Source organism: Saccopteryx leptura, chromosome X (genome assembly GCF_036850995.1).
Source record: "Saccopteryx leptura isolate mSacLep1 chromosome X, mSacLep1_pri_phased_curated, whole genome shotgun sequence".
NCBI classification, from domain to species: Eukaryota; Metazoa; Chordata; class Mammalia; order Chiroptera; family Emballonuridae; genus Saccopteryx; species Saccopteryx leptura.
In genome coordinates this window covers 131,939,589-131,955,716 of record NC_089516.1, presented here as the reverse complement: position 1 = coordinate 131,955,716, position 16,128 = coordinate 131,939,589, and the positions used below count along the sequence as shown (strand labels likewise).

The window sequence follows — 16,128 nt, the reverse complement described above, 5'->3', positions numbered from 1 at the left end:
GACATCCTAGAGGGGTCTGGTCGGAAGGCTTAGACTCTGAAGAGCCCATAGTGGAGACAGGTGAGCAAGAGGGGGCATCCCCGCCTTTTTTCACTGTCCCAAGAGGAGAGAATCTCCGTGTGGGGGAGTCGTCCCTGATAGAGGTCATCACCACCTGTCAGGGAGCTCCAAGGACGAGAAGTCCGAGAGAGTGGAGAGGTTTGGCTAGGCGCCTAGTCTTCCCTGCAGTCCACTGAGACTGAGTCAAACTCCTCAAAACGTGAGGCATGTCAGAGAAAACTGTCTGACCAGGAAGGGCTGTTTTTAGAGAGAAATTTAGAGGCCAACCGGGGAAGGGGAAGGGAGAAACTCTTTACCTTTCTGGTCCAGCAGGGGTTCAGAACAGGGTTAGACTACCGGCCAATCAACCTACAATTACACATCCAAACAGAATCAGGGCGTAAGCCCGGGACGATCTGCCACTGCCCATTTCTTCCCTGGTTGTAAATTTGGACGGCAAAGAGGGATCGTCCAGGCAGTTAGTACCCTGTCCCGGGTTTCGGCACCAAATGTTGGAATCCATGGGAGTCCGAAAGACCAGAGTAACAGGCTTTATTGAAAGGAAGAAAGGAACCCTGCTAGGCACTTCTCCCGGGGAGAAGAGCACCGGTTACAGACTAGGGGCGAGTTATATAGTGTTTGGGAGAGCCTGAGGGGATACTGAGGCAAAAGTCCTGGTATGTCCGGAGCCCCTCCTTGGGGCGGCTTGTCAGCTTTTTGGAATTCCTCTGTCTCAGGGGCGACAGTCCAGTAAGGGTGAGGTCTCACAGATAAGCCGAACATCAAGAGGGCAGTTTGGAATACACATATCTATCAGGTTGAAGCACAGGAAAAGCCAACACAAAACAAAGACATAGCTTGGGGAAAAGCCAAACAAACAAACAAATAAAGGAACGGAAAACCCCCTGCTGGGGCAGTAACCTACACCGAGGGCCTTGCCCCAGGGCTTCCAGACCCCACCCCTCTGCCCTGCCCTCTCACAGGCCCCGCCCCTTGCCCATTCTGATCAGCTTTTCAATGGATCCGCTGTTCCCTTTCTTTCCTGCCCACTCCGTCATCATCCCCCCCCTCCGCCCGCCCCGCGCGCGCAGAGCGGCTACACATTGCCCGCTGCCCCGTGGGCTCTTGCGGACCTTTGCCCGCGTGCTTTCCCTTCCTTCCTGGCATTCCCGCTTCCGCTTTCTGAAGGCTCTTTTGTTTTCCCACCTCTGTGAGGCCCTTGGTGCCCAGCGGTCCAGTGACGTCATCTTTCTGCGCTTCGTGGACACCGGCTGTTGGAAAAGGGAACTGCTGCGCTGCCCTTCTCATTCGTTGGGCTGCCACTCGTGCAGAAGAATGGCGCTGTCACTGTGGAAGGGGCTGGTGGGCGTCGGCCTTTTCGCCCTAGCCCACGCGGCCTTTTCCGCTGCTCAGCGTAAGTGCCCGGGGGACGGGGACTGCTCGGTTGCGGGACTTTGGGGCCGATGTGTGCGCGCACCAGCGAGAGTATCAGACCGAGTGTCCCAGAAAGGGTTATTGGAGACCTTAGAGTTTGGGGTGACTACCAGAAGCGGTGCAGGGCTCCCCAGTGGAGGAGAGAGGTAGCATGAGAAGGGGGTGTCTGGAAGAGGGCTCAAAACGGGATGGGCGCGCTGCGTAGAGGGCCAAGGGGGAGTCTATCCGGGAATCCAGGACAAGTGATGTCAGATCCAGCGCGGTGCTGAGCAGGCAGTGTCAGATTGAGGATCTCAGATGCTCACCGTCCAGTGACAGCCAGGTGGACAGCATTTGGGGCATTCCTGGGCTGTACAGACAGTGACTGAGAAGTTAGGTGACCGGGTGACCGTGTACCTTGGGTAAGAGTTATGGTACAAGGGAAAGAGTGCTGGACTGTGAGTCTGGGGGGCATGTTCTTAAAAATTTGCTTTGCTGCTAAATTTGTAACCTTGGACAAGTCATGTAACAAAGAGTAACATAGAAAGTTTAAGTGGCAAACAGTAGAAGTACTTTATCATACAGGCAAGATTGCATCAAGAAGAAACTTGGAGTCCAGCAGAGGATGCAGTGCATTCTTGAGGCAGCTGATCAGTTTTTGACGTCTTGTCTCCTAGGTCAGGAGTCATTAAATTCTGGCAAGTGGGTCAGATGGAGCACTCCTCCTGTTTACGTAGTGAGCTAATAATGTTTTTACACTTTTAATTCGTTGGAGGGGAAAGCAAAAGAATATCATTTTATGATCCATGACAGTTATATAATGTCAAAGTTCCAACGTCCATCAGTGAAGTTTTATTGGCAGTCAACCACACCCATTCGTTTAGGGTGGCTGCGTTCTAAGGGCAGAGTTGAGTTTGTGATAGAAACAATTGCCTACAAAGCCTAAGATATTTATTATCTAAATTTTATTATCTAAATATTTATTATATGAAATCTAATTAGATATTATCTAATAGCTAAATAATATTTATTATCTAAACTATTTATTATTACAGGTAAAGTTGGCGGACCTCTGTCCTAGCCTAAAGACACCTAGCCCATGAGAGCAGGGAGAATGTATATTTTTTGTTCATTGCTTCAAACTCAATGCCTAGCACAATTTTTCTCATGGTAGGTAATCAATATATTGAATGAAGGAACTTGAACTTTATTCCTTTACCATACTTCCCCGTGTATAACACGCTCCCATGTATAAGACACACCTTAATTTTGGGGTCCAAAATTTGGAAAAAAATGTATTACATAAAGTTATTGAACTTAAGTTTCATTCATCATGAAATTCATACAACTCCTCATCACTGTCAAAACTCCCATTATTAGCTTGTCCTCATCTGTATCTGAGGTCGAATCACTGTCTTCAACGATGAGCTCAAAAACAAGCACAAAAAAGCAGGAAATGCAAGTAAAAAAATCTACAACCACTGTATAAGACACACCCAGTTTTTAGACCCCAAATTTTTCAAAAAGGGTGCATCTTATACATGGGGAAATAGGTATTTGCTGGATTGCTTTCTTTCTTTAGGAATAAATTAGAAAATGAAATGTGGCCTGACCTGTGGTGGCACAGTGGATGGAGCTTCGACCTGGAATGCTGAGGTTGCCGGTTGGAAACCCTGGGCTTGCTTGGTCAGGGCACGTATGGAAGTTGATGCTTCCTGCTCCTCTCCCCCTTATCTCTCTCTCTGTCTTTCCCCTAAAATGAATAAATAGAATATTTTAAAAAGAGAAAATGAAATGTGAATTCCTACAAAGTCCCGATTTTTTCAAGTTAAAACCTTTTGTTGTGTTTATTACACATAATTAAAATGATCCAATTATTTTAACAGTTATTACATGCATGTATTCTGACATTGTCTAAAGGAAATTGAATTTAATTTTTTATTTTTTATTTATAATTTTTTAGATCCACAGAAAAGTTTCAAAGATACTACAGAGAGTGACTGTATACCCCTCAACCAGGTCCCACTATTGGTAACATCTTACCTTACCATGGTATATCGTCTCAACTAAGAAACTGACATTGGTATATTACTATTAAGAAGTATAGCTTTTATTTGGATCTTGCCATTTTTTCCATTAATGTCTTCTTTCAGTTCTAGGACCAATCCAGGGTATCACATGACATCTAGTTGTCATGTTTCCCCAGTCTCCTCTGTTCTGTGCTCCAAGCTTTAATGATAATAATCGCTCACATAATTAAGTGCTTACCAAGTGCCAGGAACTGAACTAAGCACTTCACTTGTATTATATAATTCCATTCTATGGAAAACCCTGTGGTGTGGCTGTTGTTATTACTCTTGTCTTTGAAAGATGAAGACGTTGAGACATACAGTTAGGAAACTTACACAGAGGTACAGAGACGCGAAACGGTGGGGCCAGCATTTAAAGACAAGGCATTCAACTTGAGCTGATGTGCTACACTTTTATGAAATTCAGTGTCAGGAAATTGGCTGAAATTTTACTGTGCTTAGGTGCTGCTAGAGGTACAGTGCATAATGCCCTGACGGAGCTCATTGTCGAGTGCAGAAACAAATGGATCAAGAAATAATCACAATAAAGTGATATAAACACTGCACTAAAAGTGTGTAAAGATGTATGGAGACAGGGACAGCTCTAGAGCCTTGCTGCTCAAGTGTGGTCAACAGACCAGCATGTTTGTGATCACTTGGCACCTTACTAGAAATGCCCACTCCATATCTGTAGAATTGGAATCTGGACTTCGGTCAGATCACCAGTGATTTGTATGCACATTCCTTTGAGTAGCCCTGCCACAGGTGGATTAATATCGGTGGAGGCCCTGGGCACAGAAGAAAATATCGGGCCCCTCAAAAAAGAAAGAGGGGCGCCTGACCAGGCGGTGGCGCAGTGGATAGAGCATTGGACTGGGATGCGGAGGACCCAGGTTTGAAACCCTGAGGTCGCCAGCTTGAGTGTGGGCTCATCTGGTTTGAGCAAAAGCTCACCAACTTGGACCCAAGGTCGCTGGCTCAAGCAAGGGGTTATTCAGTCTGCTGAAGGCCCACAGTCAAGGCACATATGAGAAAGCAATCAATGAACAACTAAGGTGTCTCAATGTGCAATGAAAAACTAATGATTGATGCTTCTCATCTCTCCGTTCCTGTCTGTCTGTCCCTGTCTATCCCTCACTCTGATTCTGTCTCTGTCTCTGTAAAAAAAAATAATAATAATAAATTTTAAAAATTAAAAAAGAGAGAGAGGGACAGGGAAAATAAAAATACATGTTAAGCATATTTTTAAATAAATAAAAAATATTATATACTGTTAATGTTAAAATTGCTTGTGTGAAACCAAACCTGGTGTCATTAGGAAAAAGTGTAACGTTGGGGCCCAGGGCGCACACCTGGTGCGCCCACAGTTAAATCCACCTCCAAGCACTGCCCTGGGGGAGGGGAGAGTTTTGTGAGGTACTGTAGCGTTTTCTACCACATGCTTTAGCTGTAAACATTTAAGGTCCTAGAGCAGGGGTCTCAAACTCAACTCAGCATGTGGGCTGCAGAGCAAGATCACAGCCGTTCGGCGGGCCGCACTAGGTCTACAAAAGGCAACTGTTACGCAACACTTTTCTCACTGCAGTTGAAAACAAAAAAAAATCAGTACAACAAGCACAATCGTACATGCAGTTTACTCAGTGTCACAAAACGACCAGAAACTGTAGTTCACATCACAACTGCTGTTAACTAAGTTAATATCTAGCTAGGATGCTAGAGAAAGGAAAAATACAAGTAGGCCCCTAGGCTTACTTAATTTTATCCAAAATATTTTGAACTTCGTGGATTAGTCTGCGGGCCACACAAAATTGTTCGGCGGGCCGCGAGTTTGAGACCCCTGTCCTAGAGCAAACCCTTTGTTTTATAAAGGAGGAAATGCCTGCTAAAAGGTAGTGTTACAGAGTCAGGTTAGACTTCAGCTAAATAAAGTTAGCTGGGATCTGAACTGACAGTAGGGACTTAGGCAAAAGCTGTTTTTGTTATTGGTTTGATTTTACTTTTCCATTTGTCCTTACGATAAACCCTGTAAGAAAAAGAACCTTGGAAATGTCTAAACAAATTCTCTTTTAAGAGTCAGTACACATGTAGTCACAACAATTTGCCTTTTTAAGTTCACAATACACTGTTAACTAAATGGGATTGCGCAAGGTTCATCTAGATTTAGGATTTTGTGTTTTTATGTTTCCAGTGAGATGAAAGTTCCTTACGGCATCTGTCACATCAACGGGACCTCTTTATAATGCTCTGTTGGAAAGAGACTAATACTTACTCTTGAGGCTAATTTGGTCATGTCAGGTTGTGGCAGCAGATAGCCTACTGTGGTGCCCTGGCATGTGCAGCTTTGCCACAACGAACTTTGTTATGGCAGAGAACCTATCACATATCTCATTGAGTCCTCGCGTTATTTCCAGTTTACTCTTGCAGAAGCTTTGACAGTGAAAAGATAGGTACTGTATTCCTTTGAGTCTAAGACACACTTACCCTCCCACATCTCCGTTTTAAAACTCTGAAATTTCCATGTCCTGATAGCTCCATTTGTTAGAGCACTGGCTCGAAGCGCAGAGGTAGCCGGTGCAATCCCTGGTCAGGGCACATTCAGGAATGGATTGATGTTCCTGTCGCTCTCTCTCCCCCCTTCCTCTCTTGCTAAATCAATAAAAAAAATTTTTTTAATAAAACCGAAATTGAGATAAGTATTACATGAAAGTATCTTACGTTGAATGAGATAATATCGGTTTACAGTAAGTTCAAGAGCTGGTTTTATGATCCAGGCTTATCAGCTTCATGATCCTGATTCTTTTTCTTAGTTCTTTGCTGCTTCCTGAAGCTAAGGCAGCCGCATAATTAGAATTTAATCATGCAGGCAGAAATTGATGTCCTGAAATATTTCCTCCTCCACCACTGTCCCAGAATATTCTCTCAGGAAAAAACATTTCCATACCATTTCTGTGATGGTCGTGCTATTTCAAGAGTGGAGAGTTCCTGTAGGCTTCCTAATTTTAAAATAATTGTGATTTCTTTGACCAGTTAGTGAAAGAAATGATTCATTCAGAGGATTCTGATTTTCCTATAGCAATGAAAGAAAAAATATGTATAGATATTTCTTCCTCATACTTACTCATCTTTCACTCTTACCATTTTATAAGGTGACAAAGCAGGTCACGATGAGAATAAAATAGTTCAAGATCAGGCTGATTGCCTTAGAAGAGATTTTTGAGGAATACAGGATTAGCATTACTTTATGTAGAATATAAGTCAGCTGCTTCTTTGGTATTTAGATTTGCTTACATTTTAAGGGAGAAAAATGAGCTAGGATTTCCTTAATGGTATGCTTCTGGTTTATAGATCGTTCTTATATGCGATTAACAGAAAAGGAAGATGAATCACTGCCAATAGATGTAAGTTGGTCATTTTTATTCTATTAACATATACTTTAAGAATTAGCCATATACTTACTTTATAATAATATTTTAACTGGTTTTTATTCTCAATATTTTTCAGACATGAAATTATATCTGTTCTCTACTGTTTGTCATTCATTGTAAAACCCAAACATTTGGAAACAAAATATTTCTGTTTGGTTTCTAGAACTATAGTTTAAATAGTCTTTCTAGAACTTGCTCTTCCATAGTCTGATATGCACTTAAAATTTTGATAATTTGAGTCTGACCAGGTGGTGGCAGAGTGAATAGAGCATCAGAGTGGGATGCTGAGGACCCAGGTTCGAGACCTTGAGGTCGCCAGCTTGAGCACAGGCTCATCTGGTTTGAGCAAAGCTCACCAGCTAGGACCCAAGGTTGCTGGCTTGAGCAAGGGGTTACTCGCTCTGCTGTAGCCCCCAGGTCAAGGCACATATGAGAAATTAATCAATGAACAGCTAAGGTGTTGCAATGAAGAATTGATGCTTCTCATCCCTCTCCCTTTCTGCCTGCCCCTATCTGTCCCTCTCTTTTATCACAAGAAAAATTTTATAATTTGACTTCATTTTTTTGGGAAAAGTTATTTTTTATATAAAATTTAAGAACAAATAAAACCAAGAAACTGTTGTTTAGGAACATATACATAGGAGGTAAAATTAAAGAAAAACAAGGAAGTGTACTTTAAGCTAAAATGATAGTGAGCTTCACTCACAATTTTTATTTTTACTGGATTTTAAATTACAAAATAGTAGATTCTTTGTAAGAGAATTAAACAGTAATATAAAAAATAAAACTGACCACATTAAAAGAAAAGAGATAAAAGAAGAAAACCTGACTCTGTTGCTCAGCAATTGTACTTCTGTTCTGAACAGTTTGGAGTGTACTGGCAGGTCAGTTTTGTTCCTGTGCATAAACAACATTATCTTTATTTATGTCTATATAGGTTTACCTAATCAAAACACAGGGTTTTTAAAAAATTATTATACATGTGTATATATGGATAGTTTTATAATGAGATTTTTATCGCTTAATGTATCTTAACATATCTTCATGACTACTTATAGATTTAGCACATTCTTGTTAATGGTGCCTGTGATTGCACTGTATGAAATAGGTAACGGCAAACTAGTGGTGGGAGTGTAAACTGGTATAACTGTACATTAGGTTTTAATTTAGGAAGAGAAATAGCTTGCGGCTAATTTTGACTTTAGTTGTCTATCAAGGACATGGCTGGTGTGGCTATTAACTCATTCCCCCTTCACATTTGCTTTGTGGTAGATGCACACACATTCATTTATAGCTATTTAAGATAACTTCCTTCTGTTTACAAATGGGAAAATTTTAAAATTAGAGACAATAACAATCAAGAAAATAAAATACGCTTGTACTCCCATGTCAGTTAATGTCAAGCATGCAAATTTCTCCTTGCACAATCTTTTTCAAAAGCAGTTTGGTATTACCTAATACAGCTGAGTGTGCATACACTCTTCACCAGTGTTTCTACTCCCATGCACCAGGAGATATACACAAGGTTATCCATATTGATGTTGTAAAAGTAACATAGAAGAAACAGCCCACACAACCATCAAAAGGAGAATGTATAAATTGTGATATTTTTATATACTGGAATATAAAACAACGAAAGTGAATGGACTACAACTACATACTATAAAAGAGATCAATCTCACAAAATAATTTCAAAATGTGGAAAAGTAAGCAATATTTGTTTTAGAGGTGCATACACAGCTGGTAAAATTATAAAGAAAAGCAAAAAACTAATTAATACGCAATTTGGGACAATAGTTAACTGAGAGAAAGGGTGAAGAATATTGCAGAGGGACATAAGGAACTTGAAAGGTACTGGTAATATTCTGTTTCTTATGATGAGTGGTGGGTAAGAGGTGTTCCTTTTTTTTAAATAAACATTTGTTTATTTATTTATTTATTTTTGTGTCAGAGAGAGGGACAGATAGGGACAGACAGACAGGAAGGGAGAGAGATGAGAAACATCAATTCTTCGTTGTGGTTCCTTAGTTGTACACTGATTATTTTCTCATATGTGCCTTGACAGGGGGGCTATAGCAAACCGAGTGACCCCTTGCTTGAGCCAGCAACCTTGGGTCCAAGCTGGTGAGCCTTGCTCAAACCAGATGAGCCCTCGCTTAAGCTGGCAACCTCGAGGTCTCGAACCTGGGTCCTCCACATCCCAGTCTGACGCTCTATCCACTGCGCCACCGCCTGTCAGGCCAAGAGGGGTTCTTTTTATACTCTATGATATTTAACAAGAATACATTAAAAAAGTCTTAGTTGTTCTTGGAAGAAAATAGTAGTTGATAACTGATTTTTGAATGGCTTATTTTATGTTTTCATTATTTTAGCAAAACCCACATATATTTTTGAAGGCAATCCATAGAATTTATAGATTTTATTGTGTTTAAGACCAAATCCTTTAACTGAGAATTGAGTCTTTGATAGGATCTAGGAGAAACACCTCTTAGAGGCTAAAAAGAGATGGAAAGAAAATTGTAAATTTTTATAATAATATCTCTGTGTTATTTAGTAATATTACTTTTTATACTCACAGATAGTTCTTCAGACACTTCTCGCCTTTGCAGTTACCTGTTATGGTATAGTTCATGTTGCAGGGGAGTTTAAAGACATGGATGCCACTTCTGAACTAAAAAATAAGTAAGTTTTCCCCTTTTCATAGGCATTTCATTTCTTGGGGGTTTTGCTTCATTCATGTATTTTTAAATGTATGAGCTATGGTACATAAAAGTTGGTTTTTACATTTTGATTATATAATCTGTATGAGTAATGAAGTAAAAATATTGAGGCAATATTTGATATTATAGGAGAAATGGAAGTGGAATGACAGATTATTGACATTAGAATATGATATTATATTATGATTACTTAAAATTACTTATTTGTTTGTTGGGTGGATGGGTAGACAGAAATAGACATATAGGAAGATATTCTCTCAGATATCCTTCCCTCCCTCTCTGTTCCTCTCTTTGTTTTCTTCCCCTTCCCACCTTCCTTCCTTCTTTCCTTCCTTCCTTCCTTCCTTCCTTCCTTCCTTCCTTCCTTCCTTCCTTCCTTCCTTCCTTCCTTATTTCCTTCCTTTCTTCCTTCCTTCCTTATTTCCTTCCTTCCTTCCTTCCTTTCTCCCTCCCTCCCTCCCTCCCTCCTCTCTCCTTCTCTTCTTCCCTCTTTCTCTCCTTCCCTCCTTCCCCCTTCCTCCCCTCCTTCTCCCCTTCCTTCCTTCCTTCCTTCCTTCCTTCCTTCCTTCCTTCCTTCCTTCCTTCCTTCCTTCTTCCCTCTTTCCCTCCTCCCTCCCCTCCCTCCTTCCCTCCTTCCCTCTTTCTCTCCTTCCCTCCTTCTACCCTTCCTCCCCTCCTTCTCTCCTTCCCACCTTCCTTCCTTCCTCCCTCCCTCCTCCCTCCTCTCCTTCCCTTTCTCTCCTTCCCTCCTTCCCCCCTTCCTCCCCTCCTTCTCCCCTTCCTTCCTTTCTTCCTTCCTTCCTTCTTCCCTCTTTCCCTCCTCCCTCCCCCTCCCTCCTTCCCTCTTTCCCTCTTTCTCTCCTTCCCTCCTTCTACCCTTCCTCCCCTCCTTCTCTCCTTCCTTCCTTCCTTATTCCCTCCCTCCCTCCTTCCTCCTTCCATCCTTCCCTCTTTCTCTCCTTCCCTCCTTCTCCTCTTCCTCCCCTCCTTCTCCCCTTCCTCCCTCCCTCCCTCCCTCCCTCCCTTCCTTCCTTTCTTCCTTACTTCCTTCCTCCCTCCCTCCCTCCCTCCCTCCCTCCCTCCTCCCTCCTTCCATCCTTCCCTCTTTCTCTCCTTCCCTCCTTCTCCCCTTCCTCCCCTCCTTCTCCCCTTCCTTCCTTCCTTCCTTCCTTCCTTCCTTCCTTCCTTCCTTCCTCCCTCCCTCTCTCCTTCCCTCCCTTCCTTCCTTCCTTCTTCCCTCCTTCCATCCTTCCCTCTTTCTCTCCTTTCCTCCCTCCCTTTTTTCTTTCCTCCCTTCCTCCTCCCTCCCTCCTTCCCTCTTTCCCTCTTTCTCTCCTTCCCTCCTTCCCCCCTTCCTCCCCTCCTTCTCCCCTTCCTTTCTCCCTCCCTCCCTTCCTTCCTTCCTTCCTTCCTTCCTTCCTTCCTTCTTCCCTCCCTTCCTTCCTTATTTCCTTCCTTCCTTCCTCCCTCCCTCCCTCCCTCCCTTTTTCCTCCTTTTCCTCTTCCCTCCCTCCCTCCCTCCCTCCCTCCTTCCTTCCTTCCTTCCTTCCTTCCTTCCTTCCTTCCTTCCTTCCTTCCTTCCTTCCTTCCTTCCTTCCTTCCTTCCTTTCTCCTCCCTCCCTCCCTCCCTACCTCCCTCTCTCCCTCCGTCCCTCCCTCCCTTCCTTTCTTCTGTCCCAGCTGTCCCAGCTTAGTCTTGGAAAGAATAAGGTGTTTTCTGTTTTTCCATTACACTTGAACCTAGTTTGTAACACACTCTGTTCTCATGCCCTTTTCTGTTCCTGGATTGAACTATGTTTGTTATTCTGCTTTCTTTTTTATCCTGTACTTCTTCTACGCTGTTTTCATGAGCTTTGCTTGCTTTTCTTTTCAAAATTTCTTACTTTTATAAAATCATCCATTAGCTTTGGTCAATTCCATCTCTGGGCTTGACCCACTTTCTCAATCCTGAAAAATTTAACCCTTTAAAATATTTCCTTAGGGAGATTTACAATAAACATTTATGTGTTAGAGGGAGCTTACCCTCTTTTTACTTTACATCTTAAATAGTCACATCTGTTTCATGTGGGATATGTTTGGATTTTTAGGTGGGCTGACTTTGAGACTTGAGATTTATCAAAGGAAGAATTACATTTTTCCAGGAAAATAATACTGAAAAGCAAACCAACACTAAAAGCCATACACTTAGGTGTTTGTGAACTTTTTTTACACCACATATCTCTCACTGGAAAAGAAGAAAGAATACTCTATTATCATCACCCACTACTGTTCTTACAAAGAGTCTATTAAGAATCATAGGCAAGGGACCAGGAAAGAGAGAAGTAAAATAGAATGGCATTAAGTAGGCGGTAGCAAAATATGAATTTAGTAGGTTGTTGTTAAATATATGGTTTGAAAAACAGCAGGTACAGAGGGACCAAAGGAATTTAAGGAAATTTTTGCTATACTTGAAAGATTCTTAGAAAATAGATCTGTGAAATGATCACAGAGTTTGAACAGTGAGGGCCAAAGGAGAGTATTCAAAGGTACAATCTCTGTACTGGTATTTTTTTAAAAACGACTATTTGGCATGGGCTAATCTTAGATCTACAGATGTGATTCAAGTTGACCAATTACTTATATTATTCACAGGCATATTGGAAGGACTAGCTGAATAAAAACATTCTATGACAGTATGTTGCTTTTCCAGATTTCTTATTTTCTTTATACAGGAAAACCAATGAGCTACAGTATGATTACCATTTATGGTCTGATTTCATGGGTTTAAACATAGTTTAAAATAAAACCCATAGCAAATTCATAATTTAGCAGAAGCCTCCTTATTTTCACATAGGCTTTTATAAGGCTTTATCTAAAATTGATGTCTTTTTCTTTTAAGGACATTTGACACATTAAGAAATCACCCTTCCTTTTATGTATTTAATCATCGTGGTAGAGTATTGTTCCAGCCTTCAGATACAACAAATTCTTCAAACGAAGATGCATTGTCCTCTAACACATCATTAAAATTACGAAAACTGGAATCACTGCGTCGTTAAGATTTTTACAAATTATAACAACAGTAGAGGACACAGAGCAGGAATATTGAAGTTTGGGGTATAGAGCCCTCCCCTCATCAATATTTATAGTGATCTTTTAGAACTAACTAAAAAAGTCTGTGGTCCTTGTTTGTATACTGTAATCAAATTATTATTTTTTTTGGAGAGTTTGAATATTTATTTTTTTTATTGAATTGATTGGAGTGACATTGGCTGATGACATTATATAGGTTTCAGGTGTACAAATCTGTAACACATCATCTGTATGTTGTATTGTGTGTTCACTACCCCAAGTCAGGTCTCCTTCCATCACTGCTTACACCCTCTTTCACTCTGGTAATCACTGTAATGTGGACTGTGTCTGTGGTGTTTTTTTTCTTAATTCTTTCACCATTTTTTTTTTTTTTTTTTTTTTTTTTTTTTTTAGTATTTTTCCGAAGTTAGAAGCGGGGAGGCAGTCAGACAGACTCCCGCATGTACCCAACCGGGATCCACCTGGCAAGCCCACTAGGGTGTTGCTCCACTGTAATCATAGCCACTCTAGTGCCTGAGGCAGAGGCCATGGAACCGCCCTCAGCGCCTGGGCCAACTTTGCTCCAATGGAGCCTTGGCTGCGGGAGGGGAAGAGAGAGACAGAGAGGAAGGAGAAGGGGAGGGGTGGAGAAGCAGATGGGCGCTTCTCCTGTGTGCCCTGGCCGGGAATTGAACCCGGGACTTCCGCATGCCAGGCCAATGCTCTACCACTGAGCCAACCGGCCAGGGCCTCTTTTACCTTTTCATGCAGCCTCCCAACCCTACTCCCCTCTGACAGCTGTCAGTCTGTTCTCTGTATTTATAAGTCTGTTACTATTTTGTTGATTTTGTTCATTAGATTTCACAAAGAAGTGAAATCATATGGTACTTGTCTTTCTTTGACTAGCTTATTTCACTTAGCATAATACTCTCCAAGTCCATCCATGATGTTGCAAAAGGTAAGATTGCCTTCTTTTTTACGGCAGTGTAGTATTCCATTGTGTGAATGTACCACAGCTTTTTTATCTATTCACCTACTGGTGGGCACTTAGGCTGCTTCCAGATCGTGGCTATTGTAAATAATGCTACCATGAACATCAAATTATTGATGCAGTATAAATTATCTGTGAAATTAATCTTTTATCTGTCATAGGGAATTCTTTTTTCATTTAAAACAAATTTACATCTTTTGTAAGTCACTGTTTTAAAAACATTCCTTTGGGAAAAAAATGTTATTTTGTAATTATGTAATATCTTAGATTTCTTTTCTTTTGCAGTACAGTTTTTAGGATCCTTTTGGAAACAGTGTGAGTACTGCATTTTGCAGCATGAATGTATCTTAACAACAAATAGACTTCTCTAAAGAGTTATTAAAAGGTTACAAGTTTTTCTTATGCTCCCTAAAAAGTGGCTCTATTTCACAGGAGACTTGCCAGTTTTTAATTTATCCATGACTTCTTGCCCCACCTGACTCCCATGTACATTCTAACATCAACTGTCTTGTTTCATCACTTCTCTGGGGTTCTGTGTGCAGTGAGCAATTTTTGTGTCTGAAGTTCTTTGTCATAAAAAATATATTAAACAAACTTAACTTACCGTAAAGCTACTTGTGTTTTCTTCATTTAACTGTAAAAAAATCCCTAAATGTTTATATTGTATAAGAATAGTTGAAGATATACCAAGAAGACCAGTGGTGGGATTCAAATAATTTAACAACCAGTTCTCTGCCCTAATGACCATTTTAAGTATAAGGAAATGATATACCAAAAGGTAGTTTATTATTTCATACATTTAGTACTTAAATAAGAACAAAAAAAGAGGTACACAAATCTAGATTGTGTTATAAGGAAGATTTTTAAAATATTAATGAAAATATGAAATGATACCTGACAAAAAAACAAAACTGTTATTTAAGATATTTTCTTACTGCTTCTCGATTAGAGTCCTCACTTGCAATTTTTTTCACCTCTGGACAGAATGAACATAACTATAGGTACTTACAATACGTTGTTGTGCAGATGAACGTTAAAAAGAGTAAGGAGGCCCTGGCCAATTGGCTCAGTGGTAGAGTGTCGGCCTGGCGTGCAGGAGTCCCGGGTTCGATTCCCAGCCAGGGCACACAGGAGAAGTGCCCATCTGCTTCTCCACCCCTCCCCCTCTCCTTCCTCTCTGTCTCTCTCTTCCCCTCCTGCAGCTGAGGCTCCATTGGAGCAAAGATGGCCCAGGCGCTGAGGATGGCTCTGTGGCCTCTGCCTCAGGCTCTAGGATGGCTCTGGATGCAACAGAGCGACACCCCAGAGGGGCAGAGCATCGCCCCCTGGTGGGCATGCCGGGTGGATCCCGGTCGGGCGCATGCGGGAGTCTGACTGCCTCCCCGTTTCCAGCTTTGGAAAAATGCAAAAAATAAAATAAAATAAGAGTAAGGAATGTAAATTTGTGATTTTCACATTGGGCAGCTGCCCAGGCGCCCACCTTAGAGAGAACCCTGATTACAAGTGCCACTTGAACAACTGGTTTGCTGAACTGAACCGAAAATTAGGTATCAGTTCTGCTGAACCAGTAAAAACTGGCTGAATCCCACCAGTGAAAAAGACCCTTTCCGATTCTGTCACCCTGCTTATGTAGAAGAATAGTAACCACTGAGGAAAACTGATTGCTTGTCATTTATTACACACTCTAATAGTGAATTAGTAAAAATAAACTTCCCTTTAAAAGAAGACCTCAAAGGAATTGGCCCAATATGTTCTAAATATTTGGAACTAATATCTTGATTAAAACAAAATTCAGGTCATTTAAGAAATTGTCCTGTAGCTTCTGACTTGTCACAGGCTTAGTTTTCCCTCTTCATGGCGTGTCACTGAAGGTGAGGACGGGATACAGAGTACAACTTTCATAGAAACACGGATTTTCGTTTTAAGGACATTTGGCTAGCTCTTTGCTCTACAGAAAGCTTAACATTTTTCTGTAGAGGTGAGCTGATTCAGCCTTCAGGTAGCTATGATTTCAGTGATATTCAGAAGTTTGAACTATTGAAAACTGTCTAGAATATGGGAAGACTCACTTCTTAATAACCAGGGAACCAGCCAAATGCTATGGGCTAGCAGGCATCCCCAAACTACGGCCCATGGGCCGCATGCGGCCACCTGAGGCCATTTATCCGGCCCCCCACCGCACTTCCAGAAGAAGCACTTCTTTCATTGGTGGTCAGTGAGAGGAGCACTGTATGTGGCAGCCCTCCAACCATCTGAGGGACAGTGAACTGACCCCCTGTGTAAAAAGTTTGGGGACCCCTGGAATGACTCAGCTGCAGAAAATATAGATTGGTGAATTGGAGACTGATGCTCTGTAACACTCCCTAATGCAGGGGTCGGGAACTTTTTTGGCTGAGAGAGCCATGAACGCCACATATTTT

General features: G+C 41.7%; 1 protein-coding gene across 2 annotated transcripts; it reads left to right on the top strand.

Moving 5' to 3' along the window:
- Positions 1-1,136: 1,136 nt before the first annotated feature.
- On the top strand, positions 1,137-14,322 carry MMGT1 (membrane magnesium transporter 1). 2 transcript variants are annotated; one of them, XM_066357099.1, is made up of 4 exons: positions 1,142-1,453; positions 6,867-6,919; positions 9,525-9,628; positions 12,545-14,322. In XM_066357099.1, the coding sequence occupies exons 1-4, from the start codon at positions 1,375-1,377 to the stop codon at positions 12,702-12,704; spliced, it is 396 nt and encodes a 131-aa protein (XP_066213196.1). In that variant the 5' UTR covers positions 1,142-1,374; the 3' UTR covers positions 12,705-14,322. The 2 variants fall into 2 exon arrangements, with proteins under 2 accessions (XP_066213197.1, XP_066213196.1); XM_066357100.1 differs by lacking the exon at positions 6,867-6,919 and having other exon boundaries at positions 1,137-1,453; positions 9,529-9,628.
- Positions 14,323-16,128: the final 1,806 nt, after the last annotated feature.

Excerpts from the sequence above, each read along its gene's own strand:
- MMGT1 (XM_066357099.1), top strand. The coding sequence starts at position 1,375 with ATGGCGCTGTCACTGTGGAAGGGGCTGGTGGGCGTCGGCCTTTTCGCC. Across the intron at positions 1,454-6,866 it reads GGCCTTTTCCGCTGCTCAGC|ATCGTTCTTATATGCGATTA; the intron begins GTAAGTGCCCGG and ends TCTGGTTTATAG. Across the intron at positions 6,920-9,524 it reads ATGAATCACTGCCAATAGAT|ATAGTTCTTCAGACACTTCT; the intron begins GTAAGTTGGTCA and ends TTATACTCACAG.